Source organism: Muntiacus reevesi, chromosome 4 (assembly GCF_963930625.1).
Source record: "Muntiacus reevesi chromosome 4, mMunRee1.1, whole genome shotgun sequence".
NCBI classification, from domain to species: domain Eukaryota; kingdom Metazoa; phylum Chordata; class Mammalia; order Artiodactyla; family Cervidae; genus Muntiacus; species Muntiacus reevesi.
The window spans coordinates 40,296,874-40,317,013 of NC_089252.1; the positions used below are offsets into that span (position 1 = coordinate 40,296,874).

General features: G+C 43.3%; 1 protein-coding gene across 3 annotated transcripts in view; it reads right to left on the reverse strand.

Moving 5' to 3' along the window:
• Window positions 1-20,140, reverse strand: part of PIEZO2 (piezo type mechanosensitive ion channel component 2) — a 246,335-nt gene that overhangs the window by 22,981 nt on the left and 203,214 nt on the right. For all 3 annotated transcript variants that reach the window (XR_010662900.1, XM_065932593.1, XM_065932591.1), the window contains exons 32-36: window positions 18,500-18,606; window positions 13,711-13,822; window positions 9,848-9,907; window positions 7,479-7,645; window positions 6,082-6,248 (exon numbers count right to left, since the gene is read on the reverse strand). Coding sequence is in view for 2 of the 3 variants with exons in the window: in XM_065932593.1 (XP_065788665.1) it covers window positions 6,082-6,248; window positions 7,479-7,645; window positions 9,848-9,907; window positions 13,711-13,822; window positions 18,500-18,606 (613 nt within the window). In the remaining variant the exon portion in view is untranslated. The remainder of the gene's footprint in view (window positions 1-6,081; window positions 6,249-7,478; window positions 7,646-9,847; window positions 9,908-13,710; window positions 13,823-18,499; window positions 18,607-20,140) is intronic.

Below are 20,140 nucleotides of genomic sequence, written 5' to 3' on the forward strand. Positions count from 1 at the left end.
GGCACCCACCGCCACGCACCCAGGAACGTGGGTGGGGGGATGCCTCCTCACTTCCCACGTTCCATCTGCTTTGTTCCTTCTGGATAATCATGTCTGGGTGCAGAGACGGGGGAAGGGTGCTGGGCGGCAGGTCCTGGGGCGCCAAACCCTCCTGTGTGTAGCTTTTCAGTCCCATCGATGTTCCCAGGCACGGGGCCCACTGTTTATTTCCAGTCAGGACAGAGTGAGCACAGTGCACTTCCCAGAGCACAGATTGTAAAGAAAGGTGCCCAGGGAAAGGAGATGTCTCAGCTGGCTGGGTCCATAGGTCTTGGCCAAGACGCACTCTACTCTCAACAGAACCCAGACCCTTAAGGGGAGGCCCGGAATGGTGGACCATTGGCAAGATAAAGCCTGCTTCGTCCTTTATGCTGGCTCCTCCCTGCACTTCCATCCTGGGCCTTTTCTCACTGGTGCCTCTGACACCTGACTGGACGCTCACCATCGTCCTTTTCCCGACTCCCCACCACCTGGCACGTGGAAGCCCCATCCACCACTCTCTGCCCCAGGGTCTCTCCTGGGGCTGCACCCACTCTCCCCTCTGACTGCCCTCCTGCTCTCTCCTCCAAATGGCTTTCACTGCCAGCTCCTCTTCCAGCTTCATTTTCCAGGAGCCCCTCTTCCCTGGTCTTCACTCTACTTCTGTGCCCTGTCTTCCCTTTTGCATCTCTCCTTTCCTTCTTCTAACTCTCCCTGATGGGTTCATGCAAGAAACACTGGAAACGACAGTACAGCAGTCACAACCATGAGATCAAGGCCTGCCTGCTGTGCTGTGTACCCCAACACACCCGGCCCTGAAGAGAGGAGGGGAAAGTCACCTGGAGATGCCGAGTGTACGGGGTGTGCAGTGATCATCTGCTAGGCTCTGAGATGGTGCTGCTCCCCAAATGGCATGTGTGAGCATCTGGGGTCATATCACTGAGATGCTCAAAGGTGCAGACTATACCCATTTCTCTTGTCATGGTCACTGGTGCACACATGTGAATGAATGAATGCGTCTGGCTGAGCCCTGAGGCTAAAGAGCCAGACTTGCATGAGCTCTTGTTCCTAATTCAGGGGTGTTCAGGGCCCCAGGGCTTTGGCCCTACATGTGCCTACAGCACATTAGGCTCTCAGAATGCCAAGACAACAGTTTTTGGCTAAGACTTACCTTGATTAGACATGGCCATCAAACTGACTGGTCACCCAGTTTTCAGACCACTGGAGCCAGCCCCACAACAGGTTCTAACTTCCAGAGGGACCATGACCTATCACAGGCATGCTGTGTATGGGTTTTGATGAGGTCTGGCCCCAAAGGGATTCAGGTAAATCCTGGTACGTTCAGGAATCAGCAGATTGGAATGGCATAGCCTGTGCCCACCAGAGGACATCTTAAACGGCCGTGGCGTTCCCTGAAACACTGGGTGCCAGCCTCCTGCAGCTCTGAATGTGCATCCGTACATAGCCGCTGGCAACAGAGACCTAACACTGCCTGACCTGACAACACTGCCCTTAGTTTCAGATTGGGTTATTTGGGTGGTTGTTTGGTGTTAGGATAAGCACAATACAGCTTGTGCTTCTGTGCTCCTGTTGACTTTTCAAAGAAGGGCTTTTGGATTTTAAGCAAGTGATTTCATTTCTATGCATGATTATAGTTTTTATTGTGGGATTTAATGAGAAAGCATAAGCCCAAAGTAATCTTTCCCAAGCCAAACAAGTTAAGGTCTCCCAAAGTAATATACTCTACTGCATAATAATATTATTTTACACTTGATCTTAGCCGAAAGGCTGAGAAGTGATTAATATTATTTTAAAAACAACAGTTGAATATATTCTAACTTTCATGTCAGCTGGGCATGTAGCACGTGGACAGATTCATCCTGTATTGACCAAACGTGACTACATACAGAATTTGGGATTATCTCCTACTGTGTGGATCTTTGAACAAAATTATGAGAACGTTTCCTACTCTTCCTGATCCACTTCTCCCTGTGAGGACTGCCTCCTGGCACCCTCAACCAGGGAGGAAACATGCTTGCTGCTTTGGAAATAGAAAGTGTGGAATACTTACAAAATGGAAGACAATGTTTATAGTAGGATTTTTAAGAAACTCCTAACAGACAAAAAGCAAAGAGCAGTTAGTTGAATAGAACACTATCCTGGGAATGACCAGTTGTGTCCCAGGAAGGATGCTGGTTATGCTTTCATTAGTCATGCACCTTCTTAAGACAAAAGTGAACGAAAACACACAGGTCACAATAACTCCTCTGTGCAATGGCACGGGAAGGGGTTGACACGGTCACGGACAAAGCATGCACGGGTGAGCACCTGGAGGCTAAGCTGGCGCTCTCGGCTGACGAGGAGGACACATCCATGCTGAGCATTTTACGGAGCCCGGGCCGAGCGCGCTCACTCGTTTTAGGCACAGTTTCTGGTCCATCTAAATCATCAAGGGTGGACTGCCTTGAGAACAGCATGGTTGCTTCCGTGTAGCAGCTAGCAGCGCAAACAGTTACAGAGACACAGTGTTAAAACAGCGCCAGAAACAGGAGTCACACATGTCAAGAGACCCAGAGACCGCCATGCAGCAGACCACACGCCACTCCAGCACCACGGACAGCGGCCACCGCAGCGGGGCTCCAGGACAGAGAAGGGAAGATGAGACGGGGGAGCACTGGGCTGAGAACAGAACTGATGATAAAGGATGAAGTGTCGCTCTCTGGGTGGGACAGGCAACTAGAATAATGACAAGTCCTGACCTGCCTCTCACAGAGCAAAATTCATCTTTACAATTGTACGGCTGAGGTTTTTTTTTTTTCAATGACAGGAAATATATTTTATTCAGAGCCCCCCTTCCCCAATCCTGAGTTCAGTTCTTAAGCAGAAACACCTGCTCAAGTAAAATTTATATAAAAATGCCATTTGAAAAACATGGTTTCCAAAAGAAAAGAAGGAAGCTCAGGATTGACTGCAACAAACTGAATTTTCCACCCCATTTTCTGAGTGATATTCAGTTGAGCCAAACTGGATGACTTGGAGAAGAGATGCTGGTTTGATATGCAACTGGATATAAACCAACATCGAAAAGAAAAGAAAAGAAATGGTACAAAGGCAACAACATAGGAAGTCCAGCAGTGGCAGGGCCATTTTGTCTGTTAACTGTTCATTGAGCCTAATGAGTGGTTTTTCTCTGTGATCACATTCTAGGTCTTGGCGGGTGTCAGCAGGGTGAGATCCCACTGGCTGAATCCTCAGTGCCTGTCACTTGACAGTCAGGGAGGAAACTGAGGCAGATTCAGGGCTGAGCTGCTACTGAGTGATCTCAGTAGCAGCCAACAGCTCAGATGGAGGCATGATGGCAGTTCACATGCGGAGTTTAACCCCAAAGAGGCACATCCCCTGAAGCTCTTGACATTGAGGCTCCCGGGGCACTGACTTCCAACCCGAGAGTGAGTGACCCAGCTGACCCTTCATCACACAAACAACTGATTTACTGAATGAACATCAGCCTCATGTGACTGCACCAGGGGACCTGCTGTGTGCCAGCCTCACAGTAGGCACCCTTAGTCAGTGACCGTGGGGCAGAAATGGAAACCATTCAAGACGATGGAGTGACCTCTGGGGTCCCCTCTGGAGGTGGGGAATTTGAGGCACTCATGGCACTGCTGAAGGGCTTTCAGGTTCTCAGAGCCTTAGCAGTCCCTACCCCCGAGTGCTCTGCGGGAGAACACACTGACTGCGTGTCACAGCCACATGGCCAAGACAGGACCCAGCAATGGGAGAGGAGACAAGGTGAGCAACCAAATGGTCTCTAATAAGGATTTTAAAGAACAACCCTGATTCCTTTTGATGTCAACTCATCCTGAACAAGAAGAGGAGATTGGTGAGATGAAGTAGAAACATAGTGGACATTGACTACATGCCAGATTTTAGATAAATCCTTCCCCACTCTTCTGGGTCTCAGTCTCATCATTTATGAGATGGGGATCTGGATCTCTGAGCTTCTGTATTGTTTCATATTTTCAGAGGTGGATCCCCCAGCCTTTGGGGAGTTTGCAGCAGAAACAGGCCATGCACTCTGACCTGCCCGATTTTCTGTGTGGAATCAGTGCTCTGACCACAAAGTCCTCTTTACCTTGTTAATTCTTGGGTGATTTCTGCCACCATGCAGCCTGCCCTCAGACCCCACACTACTGGGTTATTTGCAGTGGATTAACTTGTCGTCCAAGCCAAGACAGTTTTAAAACTGAGAGGGAAGAGCAGGAGCTTTACAAAAACAGGTGACAAGTCTAATTGATGTCCTCAGGTCACTTGGAGCCATCCCAGGGGCACAGAGCACACATTCCAAATAATAAACACTGTGAATGTATCTAGGAATGTTCCTTGGAATGTCACCAATGTTTCCTGAAGGAACTTTATTTTCTGGGAAGGTAGAGGATATCTGATTTCATAAAACAACCATTTTTTACATCTGGATTTGAAGGAAATCGTGACTGTTCCAATAAGTCAAAAGTAACATAAGCACATTAGTTAGGTTCCTACCCCAACCCCCTCTACTGTCTGCTGAAGGGAAAAGTGGGTGAGATGGGGCAGGTGGGACAACTCCTTGCAAGCTGGGTCCTTAAGGGGCTGGGCTACATAGAGCATGTGGGTCCCTGTGTCCCTGTTGGGGGTGACGCTACCTGCCCCAGGGCACCTGTGTGGTGATGGCAAATGTCCACACTGGGGTCCCTCCCAGAGAAGACCACTACCTCGTCAGAAATCAGTGTGGCTTCTTATGGACTCTATTGCAGACACACAATTGTTTGGAGATTTGAAAGTTTCCTAAACAAAAAAAAAGGTGGAAGTTCTCCTTGGCCTTTAAGAAGAGGGCAAATATGTTCACTCAGTTACTAAGGGCATAAATGACCTATACGGTGTCTCCCTTTTCTTTATGTTACAAATAATGAGTAAAAGGACATTAAAAATAATTGTAAAGGTATTGGTTTTCTATTAATAAATTTATCGATGGATTGACCATTTAAAAATGCTGGAATATTTTGACAGTCTTTGTTAAAAGGCAACCAATGAATTTTAATATCCCCCACCTCATAGCTTTTGACTATGGGTGCAGATTTGTTAACTTGGATCAGATTTAAAGGCAGTTACTTGATTTTATTTTAGCCAGTCTTTGTTTTCTTTTTCTTCTTCTCCCTCCTAAAGTTGTGGTTTACAATATTTACTTTCTTAATTGACCATATTATCAGTTGTTACACGGCTGAAAGTTACTAATATAGGAACCATGTATGTTTATTTTATGAACAACCGATTTTCAGTTCACTTTCTAATTTTCTGTTTGATTCATTGGGTTCAGAGTTTGGTTCTGGAGCCACTATTCTTAAGCCAGGCTCATGCATAATATTCAGTAAGCCTGGGAAACGCCTGAAGTTCTACAGGAAAAAATGTGTAATTATGTGTGATCTTTCACAAGAAGTTCATGTCCCTGTCAATTGGGGATGATAACAGTATATCTCAAGGAGTCTGTTAAGGAAGTGAGGAAACCCACACACATTGCAGCCCTGGGAAAGGGTCAGTGCAGGGGCCTGTGTGAAGCAGGGGTGTGACCACACAACTCAGAAGGTGGGGCCCACAGAACCACTTCTCAAATTTTTACGATTCCGAATCATAAAGTAAAATTTCTGAAAGAAGAAGATGGAGAGCAACAAGTGGCAAAAGACTCTAGAATAGAAGAAACTTTGTGGAACAGCATTTTAAAGGCACTGAAGATGCAGTTCTTGATACAATTACTCATTTTGTGTCAGGAGGCTTGTCTGACTTTAACTCCAGCTTGGAAATCCCAGTCCTGGGCCTGGCAGTCATGTGGGTCTTTCTAATAATTTATTACTGATATCTGCTTCTCTCTGCTCGGACCAGGGGCAGCAATGCTCTGCTAGGCCATGCCCACGGAGACAGCCCAGAGCAGCTGGGCACCCGCAAGGTTCTGATCAGCCTGCACCTCTCCCATCATCTCTCACCTCTGTCATCCCTGCGGAAAACAGCACCACTATGGAGCACGGGACGTACCTGGAGATGCTGTCGTGGGAATCCAAGCTGTCCATCCTGTGGGCGCTCTGTATGCCTGCAGCAGTGCCAGCATGGTCGTCGATGGTGTCCAGTCCTGACTCCCTGGACAGGTTCATGATGTGGTTCTGGTAGTACATGTGGATGCTCTCCCGGGTTGGGACGTTGCCCTGCAGAGAGGGAGATACTGTCACAGCCCTGGGCAGACATCAGTGTTTCTCAGTGTGGACAACCCTCCGCCATCACACACACCTCCAGCAGGATGAAAAGCCAAGTCAGTCAAGCTGAGGATTAATGTCAACTCACTGAATTAATGGTGCTGGGTGTTACTGGGTCATGCTGAACAGGAAACCCCTCCTAGTTTAAGACTGAAGATGGTCAAATGTACAAACTTGCAGTTATGAAATAAATAAATCATGGGAATGCAATGGTGACTAGAGTTAATGATACTGTATTGTGTATTGAAAAGTTATTAAGAGAAGAGATCTTCAAAGTCTACTTCACAAGAAAAAAAATTTATAACAGGTGCAGTGAGGGAGGTTAACTAGATCTACTATGGTTATCATTTTACAATACACATAAATACTAAGTTATTATGTTGTAAGCTTGAAATGAATAAAATGGTATATGCCACCCACATCTCAAAAAATAAAATTAAAAAATTAAAAAGAAATCCCTTCTTTTTATTATGTAGATAATAATGTAGATAATTTTGTAGATAATATTGTAATAATTATGTAGAAAATTTTGCCAAGTGAAAGTAACCTTTCCAGCTGTGAACTATTTTTTTTTCAAATGTAATCTATAAACCATCTATGGCTATGTTTTGTCTCAGTCCCTCAGTCATGTCCAACTCTTTGCCACCTCATGGACTGTAGCCCGTCAGGCTCTTCTGTCCGTGGCATTTCCCAGGCAAGAATATTGGAGTGGGTTGCCATTCCCTTCTCCAAGGGATCTTCAGGACCCAGGGATTGAACGTGGGTCTCCTGCATTGCAGGCAGGTCCTATACCGTCTGAGCCTCCAGATGTATATATTCCTTATTTTCCCTGTGAGAAATTTCAGGTCAAACTTCCCAGACTAAAGCACATGATCCTTTATGAGACAAAACAGAGCCAGTGCAGCTGCGAACTGTCGTAATGAGAGGAGACAGAGTGAACATGCTGGCCGAGATCCCAGGACTGTGAGGGTGAGGGTGTGTGTGTGAGTGCATGCGTGCGCGCGGACTGTGCATATTTTCATTCTGAGCATGGGACAGACTGAAATACACCAAAAACCCAGAGGGGTTTTGCAAAGACTGGAGAGGAAGGATTTTGTCTGAGCTTCCATGGAGGTCTGGACACTGGCTCTCAGAGCCTTTGTGACTCGGGCAGAAGTGAAGCAGGGTCACGAGCAGGGCTACCTTCTTGATCTCTCTGGTGAGCATGCAGCGCTCGATCCTCAGGACGGTGGAGATGTCGATGTGCTCCCTGGAGATGGAGTTGAGCCACGTTGTGAAACTGTCCACGGTTGCCAGAAACAGGACCCAGGTGAACTTCAAAATATTAAAGATCCTCTTGATGATGTTGTCTAGGAGGAAGAAGAGAACCTGATTTAAAGGGACATCATGCCCTCAGTCGTGGTGCTGTGTGTGAAGCAGTGGTGTTTTACCAAAGACAGCCCTGTCTGGTTTTGTCCTTGACCCCGACATGGAGAGACGGGGCCGTGGTGGGGGAGGATGGGCACAGGTATGGGAGTGGTGGGCAGGGTTTTCCATACCTGCAGTGGCAGCTCCCAAACCAAACTCAGATAGAATTGCTAACCTTTGGTCATAGCTTCAGTCGAAACAGGTCCATACAGAGATACCAGGTCTGATTAGAAGTACAGTCTGCACTCAAGGGTATTTGCTACTGGCCAGAAACAGTCTGTATCTATCCAAGAAATTGGTTCCATTAATGCTTTTCTTATTCTGTTGGTTCTGTTGGTTCAGTAAGACTCTGATGTTTCCCACTGCAGCTGAATGGCAGTTGAACACCTTTCAAAAGTATTTTGTACAGAATTCAGTCCACACACTAAGACTCTATCCAAACCCCTGAATCATCTTTCTCATATGTATTTAATGACACCAAGCTGTGCTAACTATAAAATTTTGCCTGAGTGGTCAGTCCTTTCCAAACCATAGGAGCCCTGAGATGCCCACTGACCTTGGGCCACCTCCCTCCTCTCGGCTGTGACTGGGACCCGCGTAGGGAGCTGCATGTGACTAGCTCACCTCCAGTGCTCATCTCTACCCCCAAGTGGTTGTGTAGATTTGGGAAAGCTGGCTAGTTTTTTTCTGCCTTGGGTTTTTCTCTGTCAAGTGGGGAAGAGGGTTTTGAGGGTGTTGAACAAACTAATGTGTGTAAAGCTTCTGGTGAAGTGGACGAGCTACTCGAAGCATGGGGCACTGCTACCAGGAAAAGGTTTGCAGGAATAACAGGGTGTTGCCCCACAGACAGCAAGCCAATTGTCTGGACATGGAGGCCTGCTTCAAGGACCGTGCCTCTGAGGGCTTGGAGAGCCTTTGGAAAGTCTTGTTTTGTGTCAACAGAGTGCATCCACGGATGTATTTTTTCCAGCATGAAAGAGCCTGAGCACCTTGCCTGTGGGTAAGTGGTACACCCAGGACTGCCAGCCCCAGGGGAGAGGAAGCCACATGTCTGTGGGGCCAGAGAGGCATGTGGGTTCACTGTGTTCAGAGGCTTTTGTTTCTCCTCTTTTTTTTTTCCCTGATGGAGAAATCTTCCCCCCCAGTCTCGGGTTCTGTGAAGCCCACGTGGCCCCGGGCCTGGGCTGGGGCTCAGAAGATGTGAGTTCTATCCCTGACTGTGTGGAGTCCTGAGCAAATGCGCTAGGATTCAGGTTTCTTCCCTAAAAGGAGGAGTCAGCCCAAGCCCTGGAAGCTGCTCATTTCCCAGCATACTTACCTCTCACGCGTGCTCATTCGCTTCAGTCGTGTACAACTCTGTGCAACCCTGTGGACTGTAGCCTGTAGGCTCCTCTGTCCATGGGATTTTCCAGGCAAGAATACTGGAGTGGGTTGCCATTTCCTCCTCCAGGGGATCTTCCTCACCCAGGGATCGAAACTACCTCTCACTTCACTCCTTTTCCATGCCTTCTACATGCCAATATTTTTTTGTGCCTCCATGCTGATGGTTTCAGAGAAGGCCATGGTACCCCACTCCAGCACTCTTGCCTGGAAAATCCCATGGAGGGAGGAGTCGGTGGGCTGCAGTCCATGGGGTCGCGAAGAGTCGGAGACAACTGAGCGACTTCACTTTCACGTATCACTTTTACACATTGGAGAAGGAAATGGCAACCCACTCCAGTGTTCTTGCCTGGAGAATCCCAGGGACGGGGGAGCCTGGTGGGCTGCCGTCTATGGGGTCACACAGAGTCGGACATGACTGAAGTGACTTAGCAGCAGCAGCAGCAACTGATGGTTTCCCTGGGACATTTATAATTTGTTCCCAACTCCCTTTCATAGGCATTTGGGTAAAGGACTTTACACATGGACTCAAATCCGACATCTCATCCCAAATGCAAAGGTAGGTCTGATTTTCAGAGTCTCTTTGCAATTTCACTAGAGATGCGATTTCAAGGGATGCCGATGATTGAGGCACAGTCCAGAAACAGGATTTAATTCATTGTTTCCAGGCAGCCTTCCTCACACACCATCTGGGCAAGAAACAACCTCCCACTCCCAGCCCCCACCCCCACCTCCCCTGTTGATGGGAGTCTTCACTTTGTTACCTGGTCCATCAGACTTCTTTTTGACTGGCTCATCCTCCCGGTCTTCCCACTCCACAGGACCTGCCAAGAGTGTTCAAGGAACATGAGTTACAGCCTTTCAGGGTAAATTAACGCCTATGCTACACTCCTGGACTGAGAGGAATTTTATAATGAAATCTGGGAAGTTCCGCCTATTTGAAGAGCTCTGAGGGAAGAGTTGTCAGAATTCTGAGCTTTCAGGTTCTCCTCACTTGACTTCAGAATGAGTATCATGGAGTTGGGGATGGTAAACCAAATTGTTTGGCCAAATCTTTCCTGCTTCCTGTTGTTTAATGGCCTGTGAGTTGAGAGTGGTTTTTATATTTTTTCAATAGTCGAAAAAAGTCTGAAGAAGAAGAATATTTTATGCATAGGAAAATTATATAAAATTCAAATTTTGGTGGAACATAGCCATGCCCACTTGGGGACGTACCATCCGAATCTGCTCCAAGAAGGCAGGGTGAGTTGCAGCAGGAATTTACAGTGCAAAGCTTATCATATTTACTATCCAGCGCTCTATAGAAAAAGTGTGCTGAGTGCTGCTATATACTATGAAGTTGTAATTTTGAACACCTTGAGGATCAAAATACAGAGCCCAGAAACATACCTAAGAGTAAATGGGAGATTAACACTGTCAAAAGGAGCATTTAAATTAATAGAAAAAGAAAGATTCATTTACCAAACAAGCTTAGCATAATAGATCTCTACCTCAAAGGATAATACAAATTCAAAAGGTAAATAAGAGGTAAACAAGGTAAATAAAGGTAAAAAAGGTAAATAAAAGGTAAACAAGAAAACATATGCATAACATCTGGGGGGAAGACTTTCTTAAGCAAGATGAAAATACAGAAATTGCAAAAAGAAACCAGACCAAAAAAAAAAAAGAAGAAACCAGACCTACTTGACATCAGAAAAAAATTAAATATTGCTTAGAAAACATACACCATGAACTAAAAGATAAGCACTGGGTTGGAAAAAAAGATACTTGCAACACATAAAAAAGGATAATATTCCTAACATAAATACCTCCTAGATTAATAAAGACAATCCAATAGAATATTATGAAATGTGATAAAAATGTTTAAATCTTGGGTTTGAAAGTAAAATTTATTTACTTTTGTATTCAAATTTTTTTCATTTTAATATTTACCAAGAAAATATGACATAAAAATGTTCAACCTTATTAGTTCCATTAGTCCATGGAATTCTCCAGGCAAGAATACTGGAGAGGGTTGCCATTCCTGTCCCAGGGATTGAACTCAGGTCTCCTGCATTGCAGGCAGATTCTTTACCATCTGAGCCATCAAGGAAGCCCCCCCCCCCCCCCCACCGCCAAAACCAAGAAAATATGAAAAAAAAATTCAACCTTATTAGTTAGGAAAATTCAAATGAAAATGAAAGCCGTTTGTCATCCTTGAGAAATACACACGATAAAAAGAGTAGTAACAGCCCATAGGACAAGGCTCCAGGGAAACAGACATTCCTATGCCTCATACAGAGGAATTTAAATTTCTAAAACCTCTTGGAAAAATATTTATTAAAGTAAAACAATAAAAGCACCCACTTTAACCCAGAAATTCCACTTCTGATCATCTATTTTGGGGAAAGTATGTGTTCATCCTGCTTTTGCCATGCATTTAAACACATACACACATATGACTACATATGAATTTTTGTGTGAGGAAATCCATGATAGTGTTATTTATTGTGGCAAAAATTTGGAAGCAAACCTTATATCCATTAGTAATGGAGGAGTTGGATAAATTATGCATATCCATATTACAGAATATTTTTCAGCTATTAAAAAAAGATGATATAGTTTTATAAATACTTAATTGGAGAACTGTTCATGATATATTGCTAATGAAGGTACAGGAGAATCTGTGTAGCATGGATTCATTTTTGAATTGAAGGAAACATTACCTGCCCACAGGTATGTATATCCAGGAAAGGGGTTGAAAAGAATACAACCCCTGCAAAGATTTGGTGCTTTAGGGTAGCTTTCCAGGCTATACTGCATCTGCTTCCTTACTGCTTGACTTGCTACATCCTCAGTGTCTTAATTTTGCCTTTTTAAACCAATCAAGTAAAATAAAATGAAAGCTACAGGAGGTAGCAGGGAGCAGAATGGTCAAAAAAGAGAATGGTTTTGCAATTAGAGCTCCATTAGAAGTTATGTTTTCCTTTTCTTGTTTGAATACATTTTTAATTTCATAAAGAATCAATATACACATTTCCTTTGTAAAGAATTAAAATATAACAAGCCTGAAGCTTTCTTTAATCCTACCCCTTACTCTCAGCCTCCCCACCTCTTCTGCCAGAAGTAACCACAGCAATTAACTGGCTAAGTTTTCTTCCCAATCTTTTCCTTGTGCATTTATACACGATTACATGCATCCATTAAAAATGCAAAACATTGTCTGGAGGTACTTTGGTTTCCTTCATTTCGTAAGTGGTTTCATAATGTGCATGCCAGTTTGCAACAAATGCTTTTCACTTAACAGTATGTCAGGAATTGTTCTCCATGTCAGTTCAAAGTAAGTCATTTTGCTTTTTAAACTACTAAATAGTATGCCGTAATATACTGGTCACACAATTTACTTGGTTCTTCTTTATGTGGGCATTTAGGATATTTGCAAATTTTCGTTAGTGATAATAATGTTTGATGAATATTCTTAGACACATGTGCTTGTGAACATGAAAAAAGTGAAAGTTGCTCAGTCGTGTCCAACTCTTTGTGACCCCAGGGACTGTAGCCCACCAGGGTCCACTGTCCATGGAGTTCTCCGAGCAAAAGTACTGGAGTGGGTAGCCATTCCCTTCTCCAGGGGATCTTCCCAACCCAGGGATCGAATCCAGGTCTTCTGCATTGCAAGTGGATTCTTTACCAGCTGAGCTACCAGGGAAGCCCACAAGTGCTTGTGCTTATGTGCGAATACTGGCTCATGTGAAGCCACACACCTGGAGGTGGGATGGATCTCTGGTGGGAGAGGCACACTTAAATTTTCAGATTGACATCTGCTCTCCAAAGTGGAGGTGCTGCTTTACAATACCACAGACAAGTATGCCTCCTCTAGCTCCAAACAGAGCTATGTTTACATTCTTGCTAATCCAATTGATGAAAAAAACAGAATGAAAAAATATTTAGTTTGCATTTCTCATATTGAGCTACTTAGTGAAACTGAGCTCCTTTTGGCTGCTTCTGTTTTCTGATCTTGAATTACTTTTCATACCCATTCATTCACTGGGCTGAATTTTTCTTTTGCTGGCTCTCAGAAGTAATTAATATAGCCAGAACACTGATCTTTAGCCTGATATATAATGAAAACATTTTTCCTGAGCTCCCCACTTGCTTTTTAACTTTGTTTTGGTGTGCTTGTTATCATTTTCTCCCCTTAGAAAATGTTTCTATCATATATTTTTAAATGAATTGATAGTGTTGAATACAGCACTGGTAGGTATATTCCAGTTTTGGTCCCTGACTGCTCTTTAAGTGTGCTTTTCCTTTTTTTTCTTGATCAAATTTCTAAAGGTTCATCTTTCTTATTTTCCAAGAACAGCTTTTCACTTAATGGTCAGGTCGTCTTCTATCTCTTTTCGATGACTTAATATCCACCTAAAAATGATTATTTTGCTACTACTTTCTTTGAGTTTAGTTTGCTCCTATCTCTCTTTCCATTTTATAAAACGTGCCTCAACTTAAATTCATGTTTTAATTTATTCCAAGACCTGAGAAATTAAGGGCAAGTAAAAGTCTTTGTGCTCTTTAGACATTAAAAATTTCATTCCAATCAAGCTTTTTCCCTGTCCGCTGCCTGTCAGTTGCAGCCCTCTCCATCACTCACCCTCCCCAGATTCTTTTCTTCTTTTCTGTTCTTCTTTTGCAGATCTTTTCTTCTCTTTGCGCCTCTGTCGGAGTGCTGTTTTAGGGTCAGTAATCCAGGCTTGATAAACAAACTGAAGGGAGAAAGTTTCATTATTTTCTGAATTTTTAATAAATTGAATTAAAGAAAAAGGGACCAACACCAAGTTTCCTGACTTTCAGAAATATATATATTTTTTGTCTCAACATGAATTAAACCTCCCTTTCTCACATCTCGCAATATACTGAGCTGACCACTGCTCACTGGCCATGAAATAAAATGTGAAAATAGATGTTGTAGGCATGTATTTTGTTCAGTACCAGGCAATCATGAGATCCTCTGGAACCACGAACACCTACTTCTCCCCCATTCCCCATCCTACTACATCTCTGACACTTAGCTCCTGATTCCCTTGTGTGACATACACTAAGCATAAGCTAGAAGCCTGGCTAAGTGTCATTCATTTTCTCCCACACAAATAAAGTTTCAGTCAAGACCGAAACATCTTTTGTTCATTTACTTTGGGAAATTATTTTTGCATGTTTGTTACTCTCTCTTGTGAGTAACAACTATTACCAACAACTTGAGAAAGAGCTTTGTAGATTGATCAGTATTTGGAGAGGAAAGATAACGTGCTGTGAAGGTTAAGAGGTTATTCCAGAATGGGATGGAAGGAGAACAGGGGAGCTTTAGGTTGCCTTCTGTCATTCATTCAAGAGATGAAAATAGTTGCATTAATACATGACAACCAATAACCACAACAGAGCAATTTTTAATGTCCCACCCACCAACAGTGTCCCAAGTCATGCAGAAGGAACAGAAAGAAAACCCTGAAATGCAAAGTCAGCCATCCACAACCATGAAGCCAGGAAGCATGCTCAACATGCACCCACTAACACACCTGGTCTCAGGGAAGCTGGGTTTCTATCATGAAGATAAAGGAACAGGGGCTCTTGTAAACCCCAACACTTTGATTTTATTCTATATTACTTTCAGATTTCTGAAATCCTTGAAAAACACAGTGTAAACAAACCACTGGCATTGTAGAAGTAAAGAGGGGTTCAACTTTTCCATCCATGGAAATGTAAAGGTCGTGGGTTACTAGGTTACAGAGCATTTCCTCACAGGTAGATATCTGAATCTTATTGGCAATTCACACACATACAAGATCTGTATTGTTTCTAAATAATAAACCCAGGAGGCAAAAAAGTTATCCTAGTTTATACCAGAAATATATTTTGAAAAGTAAAAGTGAATTGCAATTTGAAGAAGAAGCACCAGAAAAAGGAATTTATGGTTGATGTTTATTGAATTTGTTAACTGGAGATTCTATTAAGAATATCTCTGAGGTTTAGGTTGTTAATAGGCAAAGTTGCTTCAGCAAAACATTGATTCTTTAAAAGAATCTGAACTGCTAAATGAAAGAAATTGTCAGGTTTAAGAAATACATACTGTGACACTTCCTTAAAATGGTGTTATTACAATATTGCTTTTGGATAAAGCAAAAATGCCAAAGTGGAAAATAAGAAAGTGATTCAGGATTTGTGAGTGTACTAGGTGAACACTCTTTTGCTCTGAAGAAAAATGAAACCCCTGGGAGACGAGAGAGGGGAGGACAGAACAGGGGAGGGTTTAGGACAGTATTGAAGGTATCTTGTAGAAAGGGCTCTGGCCGCACAAATGATGCCTCATTAAAATGGTGTTCCTGGTTCTACACGTGGTCCTTCAATGATTGATCCTGCTGGTGTTTCCTCACTGAGATGAGTGTTTGAAGAAAGGAGGGAAGGGGAGGATCTTAAGACAAGTCCTCATTTGTAGGAAAATGATTTTCATGTTCATGCTTCGAAGTACAAATATTTTACAGCTCCAGGAACATTGGACCGAGGATCAGACCAACTATTTCTGGGAAAAGTTGATGATGAAGGGGGAAAAGGAAGCATCCTGATTCTTACTGAGTTAAGACACCAAATTAAACTTCTTTCTGAAATGTCTCAATTTTGAAGTCTCAGTGGTAACTACCAGCCAGTGTCACGGGTATCTCTGGAGAACAGACACATGAAGAACTAATCTTGGGTAGAAAAACACACGAAAATGTGCGTAAATGACATCGACTTCTCCGTCTGCTACTGCCACTAGCCTGTACCCAACTTCATCTCAGAGTCCACCCTCACTGATTTCATCTTAAATGTTAGGGAAATGGGATTCCTTTTACTGAAAACTTTTTACGCAAAAAGCATTTGCTTTTTGAAACAGGAGAGGACTTTATTGAAGTGGAGACCTTTAACCGAAGTTGGTTAGGTTTTCTAAAATGTTTTTTAATCCAGTTGTGATCCAGAACCTTACGTTGTTGGTAAGAAGATATTTCTTAAACTAAGATGAGGGATAACCACATTGTAATCTTTCATATAAATTCTTAAACGTGAATGGAAAGACACATAAGGCAGTCATAAAAGGGGAAAGAAAAGAAACCCAAGGAAGTAGCAACAGGGAATATTAAACTAGAACTCAGAATTCTGGCATTTTACAAAGGGAAGAAGCTCAGGGGTCTAGACCCTGCTACGCTAGGCGAGCGACTTTAAGGCTTCACCTGAGAGCTTGAGAAAAATCTAGAATTTCAGGTCCCTCTGGACCTGATGAATTTAAATAACCTGCATTTAAATAAGACCCCCAAGTGAAACATGAGAGGCAATGGTTTCCCTCGATAGCCACATCTTTGTGGAGCATTTTACTAGTGTAAGTGTATGCTCCAATTTAAGGCAGGAGAAGCGGCTTTCTACAAAGCACAAGAGTAGTGAGTCACTCTTTATGATTTCCAATAATGAAATGACCACAGCAGAGGTAGTTAGATACTTTGTGTTGTGTGTTGGGTGAATTAACAAATAACTGTAGCAGTTCATTCAGCAGTGTTTCTGATGATGTGGACCATGGAGGCTGGGTGGACCGTCCACAGCAGCTTGGCCAGTGAAGAGAGACACTGAACTTGGGCAGAAGATGCCAGAAGAGTCCAATTTAGGAAGATGGAGGCTTAACAGGGAGCCTGAAAGGAGACGGAGCAAAACGAGTCGTTTTTTCCTGTTTGTAATTTTACCAGCTTTCTGAGAAAATGGTCATGTTTTGACACATCATATCTGATGCATGCAACCAGACGTGACCCTTTTAACATGAGACGTGACTTAGGCAGAACTACAAGAAGATTTGTATCTGCATTTTCTCTTTCTATTTTTTAATCAGCTCTGATGCCGACTGAAAAACAAGAATCACCATAATGAGGAATTTGGCTTCTCAGAACGATTTTTGGAAAAGTCTGCCCAATATTTTAAATTCTTTTCATTCCTTCATCGTAAGATGTATAGAACAGGGAAAACGCAGATGTGGGCAGTGGGGGTCTGCCCATCTAAAGGTCTACGGAGCGGAGGGCCACACACCACACATCAGTAAAATGTCAAATACCTTTGCAGCTCTGATTAAATACTGAAGAATAGTTTTGGGAAGTTTAATGATAGACTTTGGCAAGGCTAAAATGGCTGATGCAAACTTCCCAATAGCTCTCTACAAAGAAGGACAAAGCAAGAGTAATTAGTAGGAAAAAAAACAAAAACCGATCACTTAATATAAGCCATCAGTATGAGTTTGGCTCTATAATTATATCGACTGGGTTAAAACGTGCTCATCGCTGAATGTGGAATAAGACGTGCCCTGCTTGTAGGTTAGAAATAAAGAAAATGATTTATCATTCATGTCATCTGTAAAAATGGTGAAGACGACCCGCTCTCTCCTCTGCTGCCTGATGAGTGAGGATTAGAAGGAAACTCGAAATAAAAATAAACAAGTCATTAGTGTTGAGCAAGCCAGCTGCACACATGCACACGCTGTCATCAAGAAACTCACGCGGGCAGCAAAGGGGCAAGTGATAGAGCATCGTTAGAGCAAAGAGTCCCCGCGAACAATTTAGTTCTTCACTTTCACTAGGAAGACAGGGTGGAGGTAAGCTGCCCGCTTGGGAAGACCTGGCCAGCAAAGTGGACACTGGCCTCGTGAACACATCATGAGACTGGCCGGATGTCCACCTGTGTGCCTTGTAGTCTAACAATGGGGAAAGAACAGTCCTATGTCTGCTCCCTTGTAACGGAAATCTACCGAGTGTTTCATCTCATATGGAACTCTACTGACAAACCCACATCTTTAACAAACACTGATGATACAATTGCTGGATACATGCTTCTAGGCTGGTGACTCATGTCACCAAGAACGATACAGCAGGTTCTGAAAAAGAGAGGCAGTTAAGCTGAGAACATCAAAACTGGGCTGGAGGTTTTTATGATTTGAGTACAGTCTAAAATCTTTAGAAGTACCAAGGGAACTGATTTTCAAAATTCGAAATGACTGTTTTCAAATCAAAGCGAGGATTTTATTTTCATGGTCAGCTACTTCACCTATGGAACTAGAAGTCCACTCAAGTGATCCAAAGCTTGAAACGAAGTATACCCAGGGCAGCTTTAATTTTGTTTAGAGCATCAGAAATTTTTTTATGCAAATGAACAGCTGCCTGGACCATTGCCCTTGCAGGAATTCTGGTAGTAACAACTGCAATGCTGACAGCAAGCAGCAGGACAGAACAGTTAGAAGCACGCGACTTCAGATGTGAACTAGAACCTCTGGGAGCTACCATGCATGAACACGGCAGAGGAAGTCAAGGCCTGTGGTCAAGGTCTGTCAGAAAGAAAACCTCTTCAACCAACCAAGGCTGTGATGTCCTTATCCCCATAGTTACCTGGAAAGCTGACCTCCGCGGGGGCTCTTCGTCTTCCTTTTTTAATTCTTCCTCTTCCTCCTCTTCACTATCCGTTTCAAACAAATAGTAATCTCCACTCCTGACCACTAAGTAAAACAAAATATGTACTTATTTCTTGGAAGAAATATGAGACAGTTTGGGGTGTATTTATGAAATGCCCCCCAAAGACATATAAATTGTCCCTCAAAGGCATCGGTGGGGAGGAGGACACAGGAGATGAGGAGACCTCACTCTGGGCTGAGCTACATGGTCTGTGGAGCACCAGGCCTTGTCCAGGCCATGGAGGGGACCTGGGCACTGTTGGGTTCATCTGGCATTTTCTTCCTTCTTCACAGGAAATTGTACACGGATGCACCAGATCAAGCCTGCAGCAACCAGTTCTGTTACCAAGATGGCCCAGAGGACTGAAAACTATCATCATGTCACAGTTTAGCACTTTGGGACCTCAGACAAGGTCAAAGTGAAGCGGAAGCTTCAGCGTTGTCTGAATGGGTACAAATTGCTTATGGCAAAGCTAATCCGGATGATTCGGAACCAGGAGTCACGTGTCACCACCTTCTGCTTCACTCTATACTGTGCAGACACAGGCCATAACACAGGCCACAAGACATTTGAAAAAGAGGGTTTTTTTAAATCACACATTATCATGAGGAGGAAATGGGCAAATAACATAAAAAAGAAAAGAAAAGAACAGAAAAAAAAGCACAATCACAAAATCACCACCACCACACTCTGGCTATTTCTACTCATAGGCTAGGACAGAAGGAGCCAGGTGGACATGATCCATACGGTTTAGCACTGTTAGGCTTCTGGTCAAGAAGAAGCCCCCCAGTTGCTTACTGAAATTTGAGGAGAACTGTACTGACCACAGGACACAGAGCACAAACCGTATAGATGGTCCTTGCCTGGCATTTTCCTTGCAAAGACATATTGTGTCTTAAGCACGGAGGCAGTCTGGAGAGCTGAAATGTTTAGAGAGCTCAAGAAGTTTGAGAATGGAATCTTTATCAGTTTGATGGCTATTTTATCAGAGAAAAGAGACCCAGCATGTGCATTTCTGATGCTATAAGAACTGTACTGTCACTGCAGGAAAACATATGCATATTTTCAAGTTATATTAGAATTTTCAAATGCTGAGGTGTCTTTTGGATGACATCATTTGATGTCTTTAGGTATCTTCTGGACTTATTCATTGTAACATCACAGGAAACCTTGGTTTGTTGAAAATTAGTTGCTATCACTAAACATGATAGTGAGTAATTTTGCCCATGTTTTCAGACATATCTGAAACCTTCATCCATGAAGATGCAGAATGAATGAATTGGGCCTTATATCCTTGAACAGAAGCACTGTAATTTGTTATGTTTATTTTGAAGAAGGAACCAGGCCCAGAGGACTGGTCCCAGGCCTGAGGAAATAAATGCAATTCAACATAAGGTAAGAATAAGCAAGAACGAACCAAAGTCACAGCATTACATTGGACCGAGATGGAGACCATGAAAGTAATGCTTCAGATAAGCTCAGAGATTTACTGGAAAGTCACACGGACTTGACGTCACGTGGTCATTTGGTAAACACCGAGATTTTCAGGACTGAACATTTTACCCTCATTATTGGCTC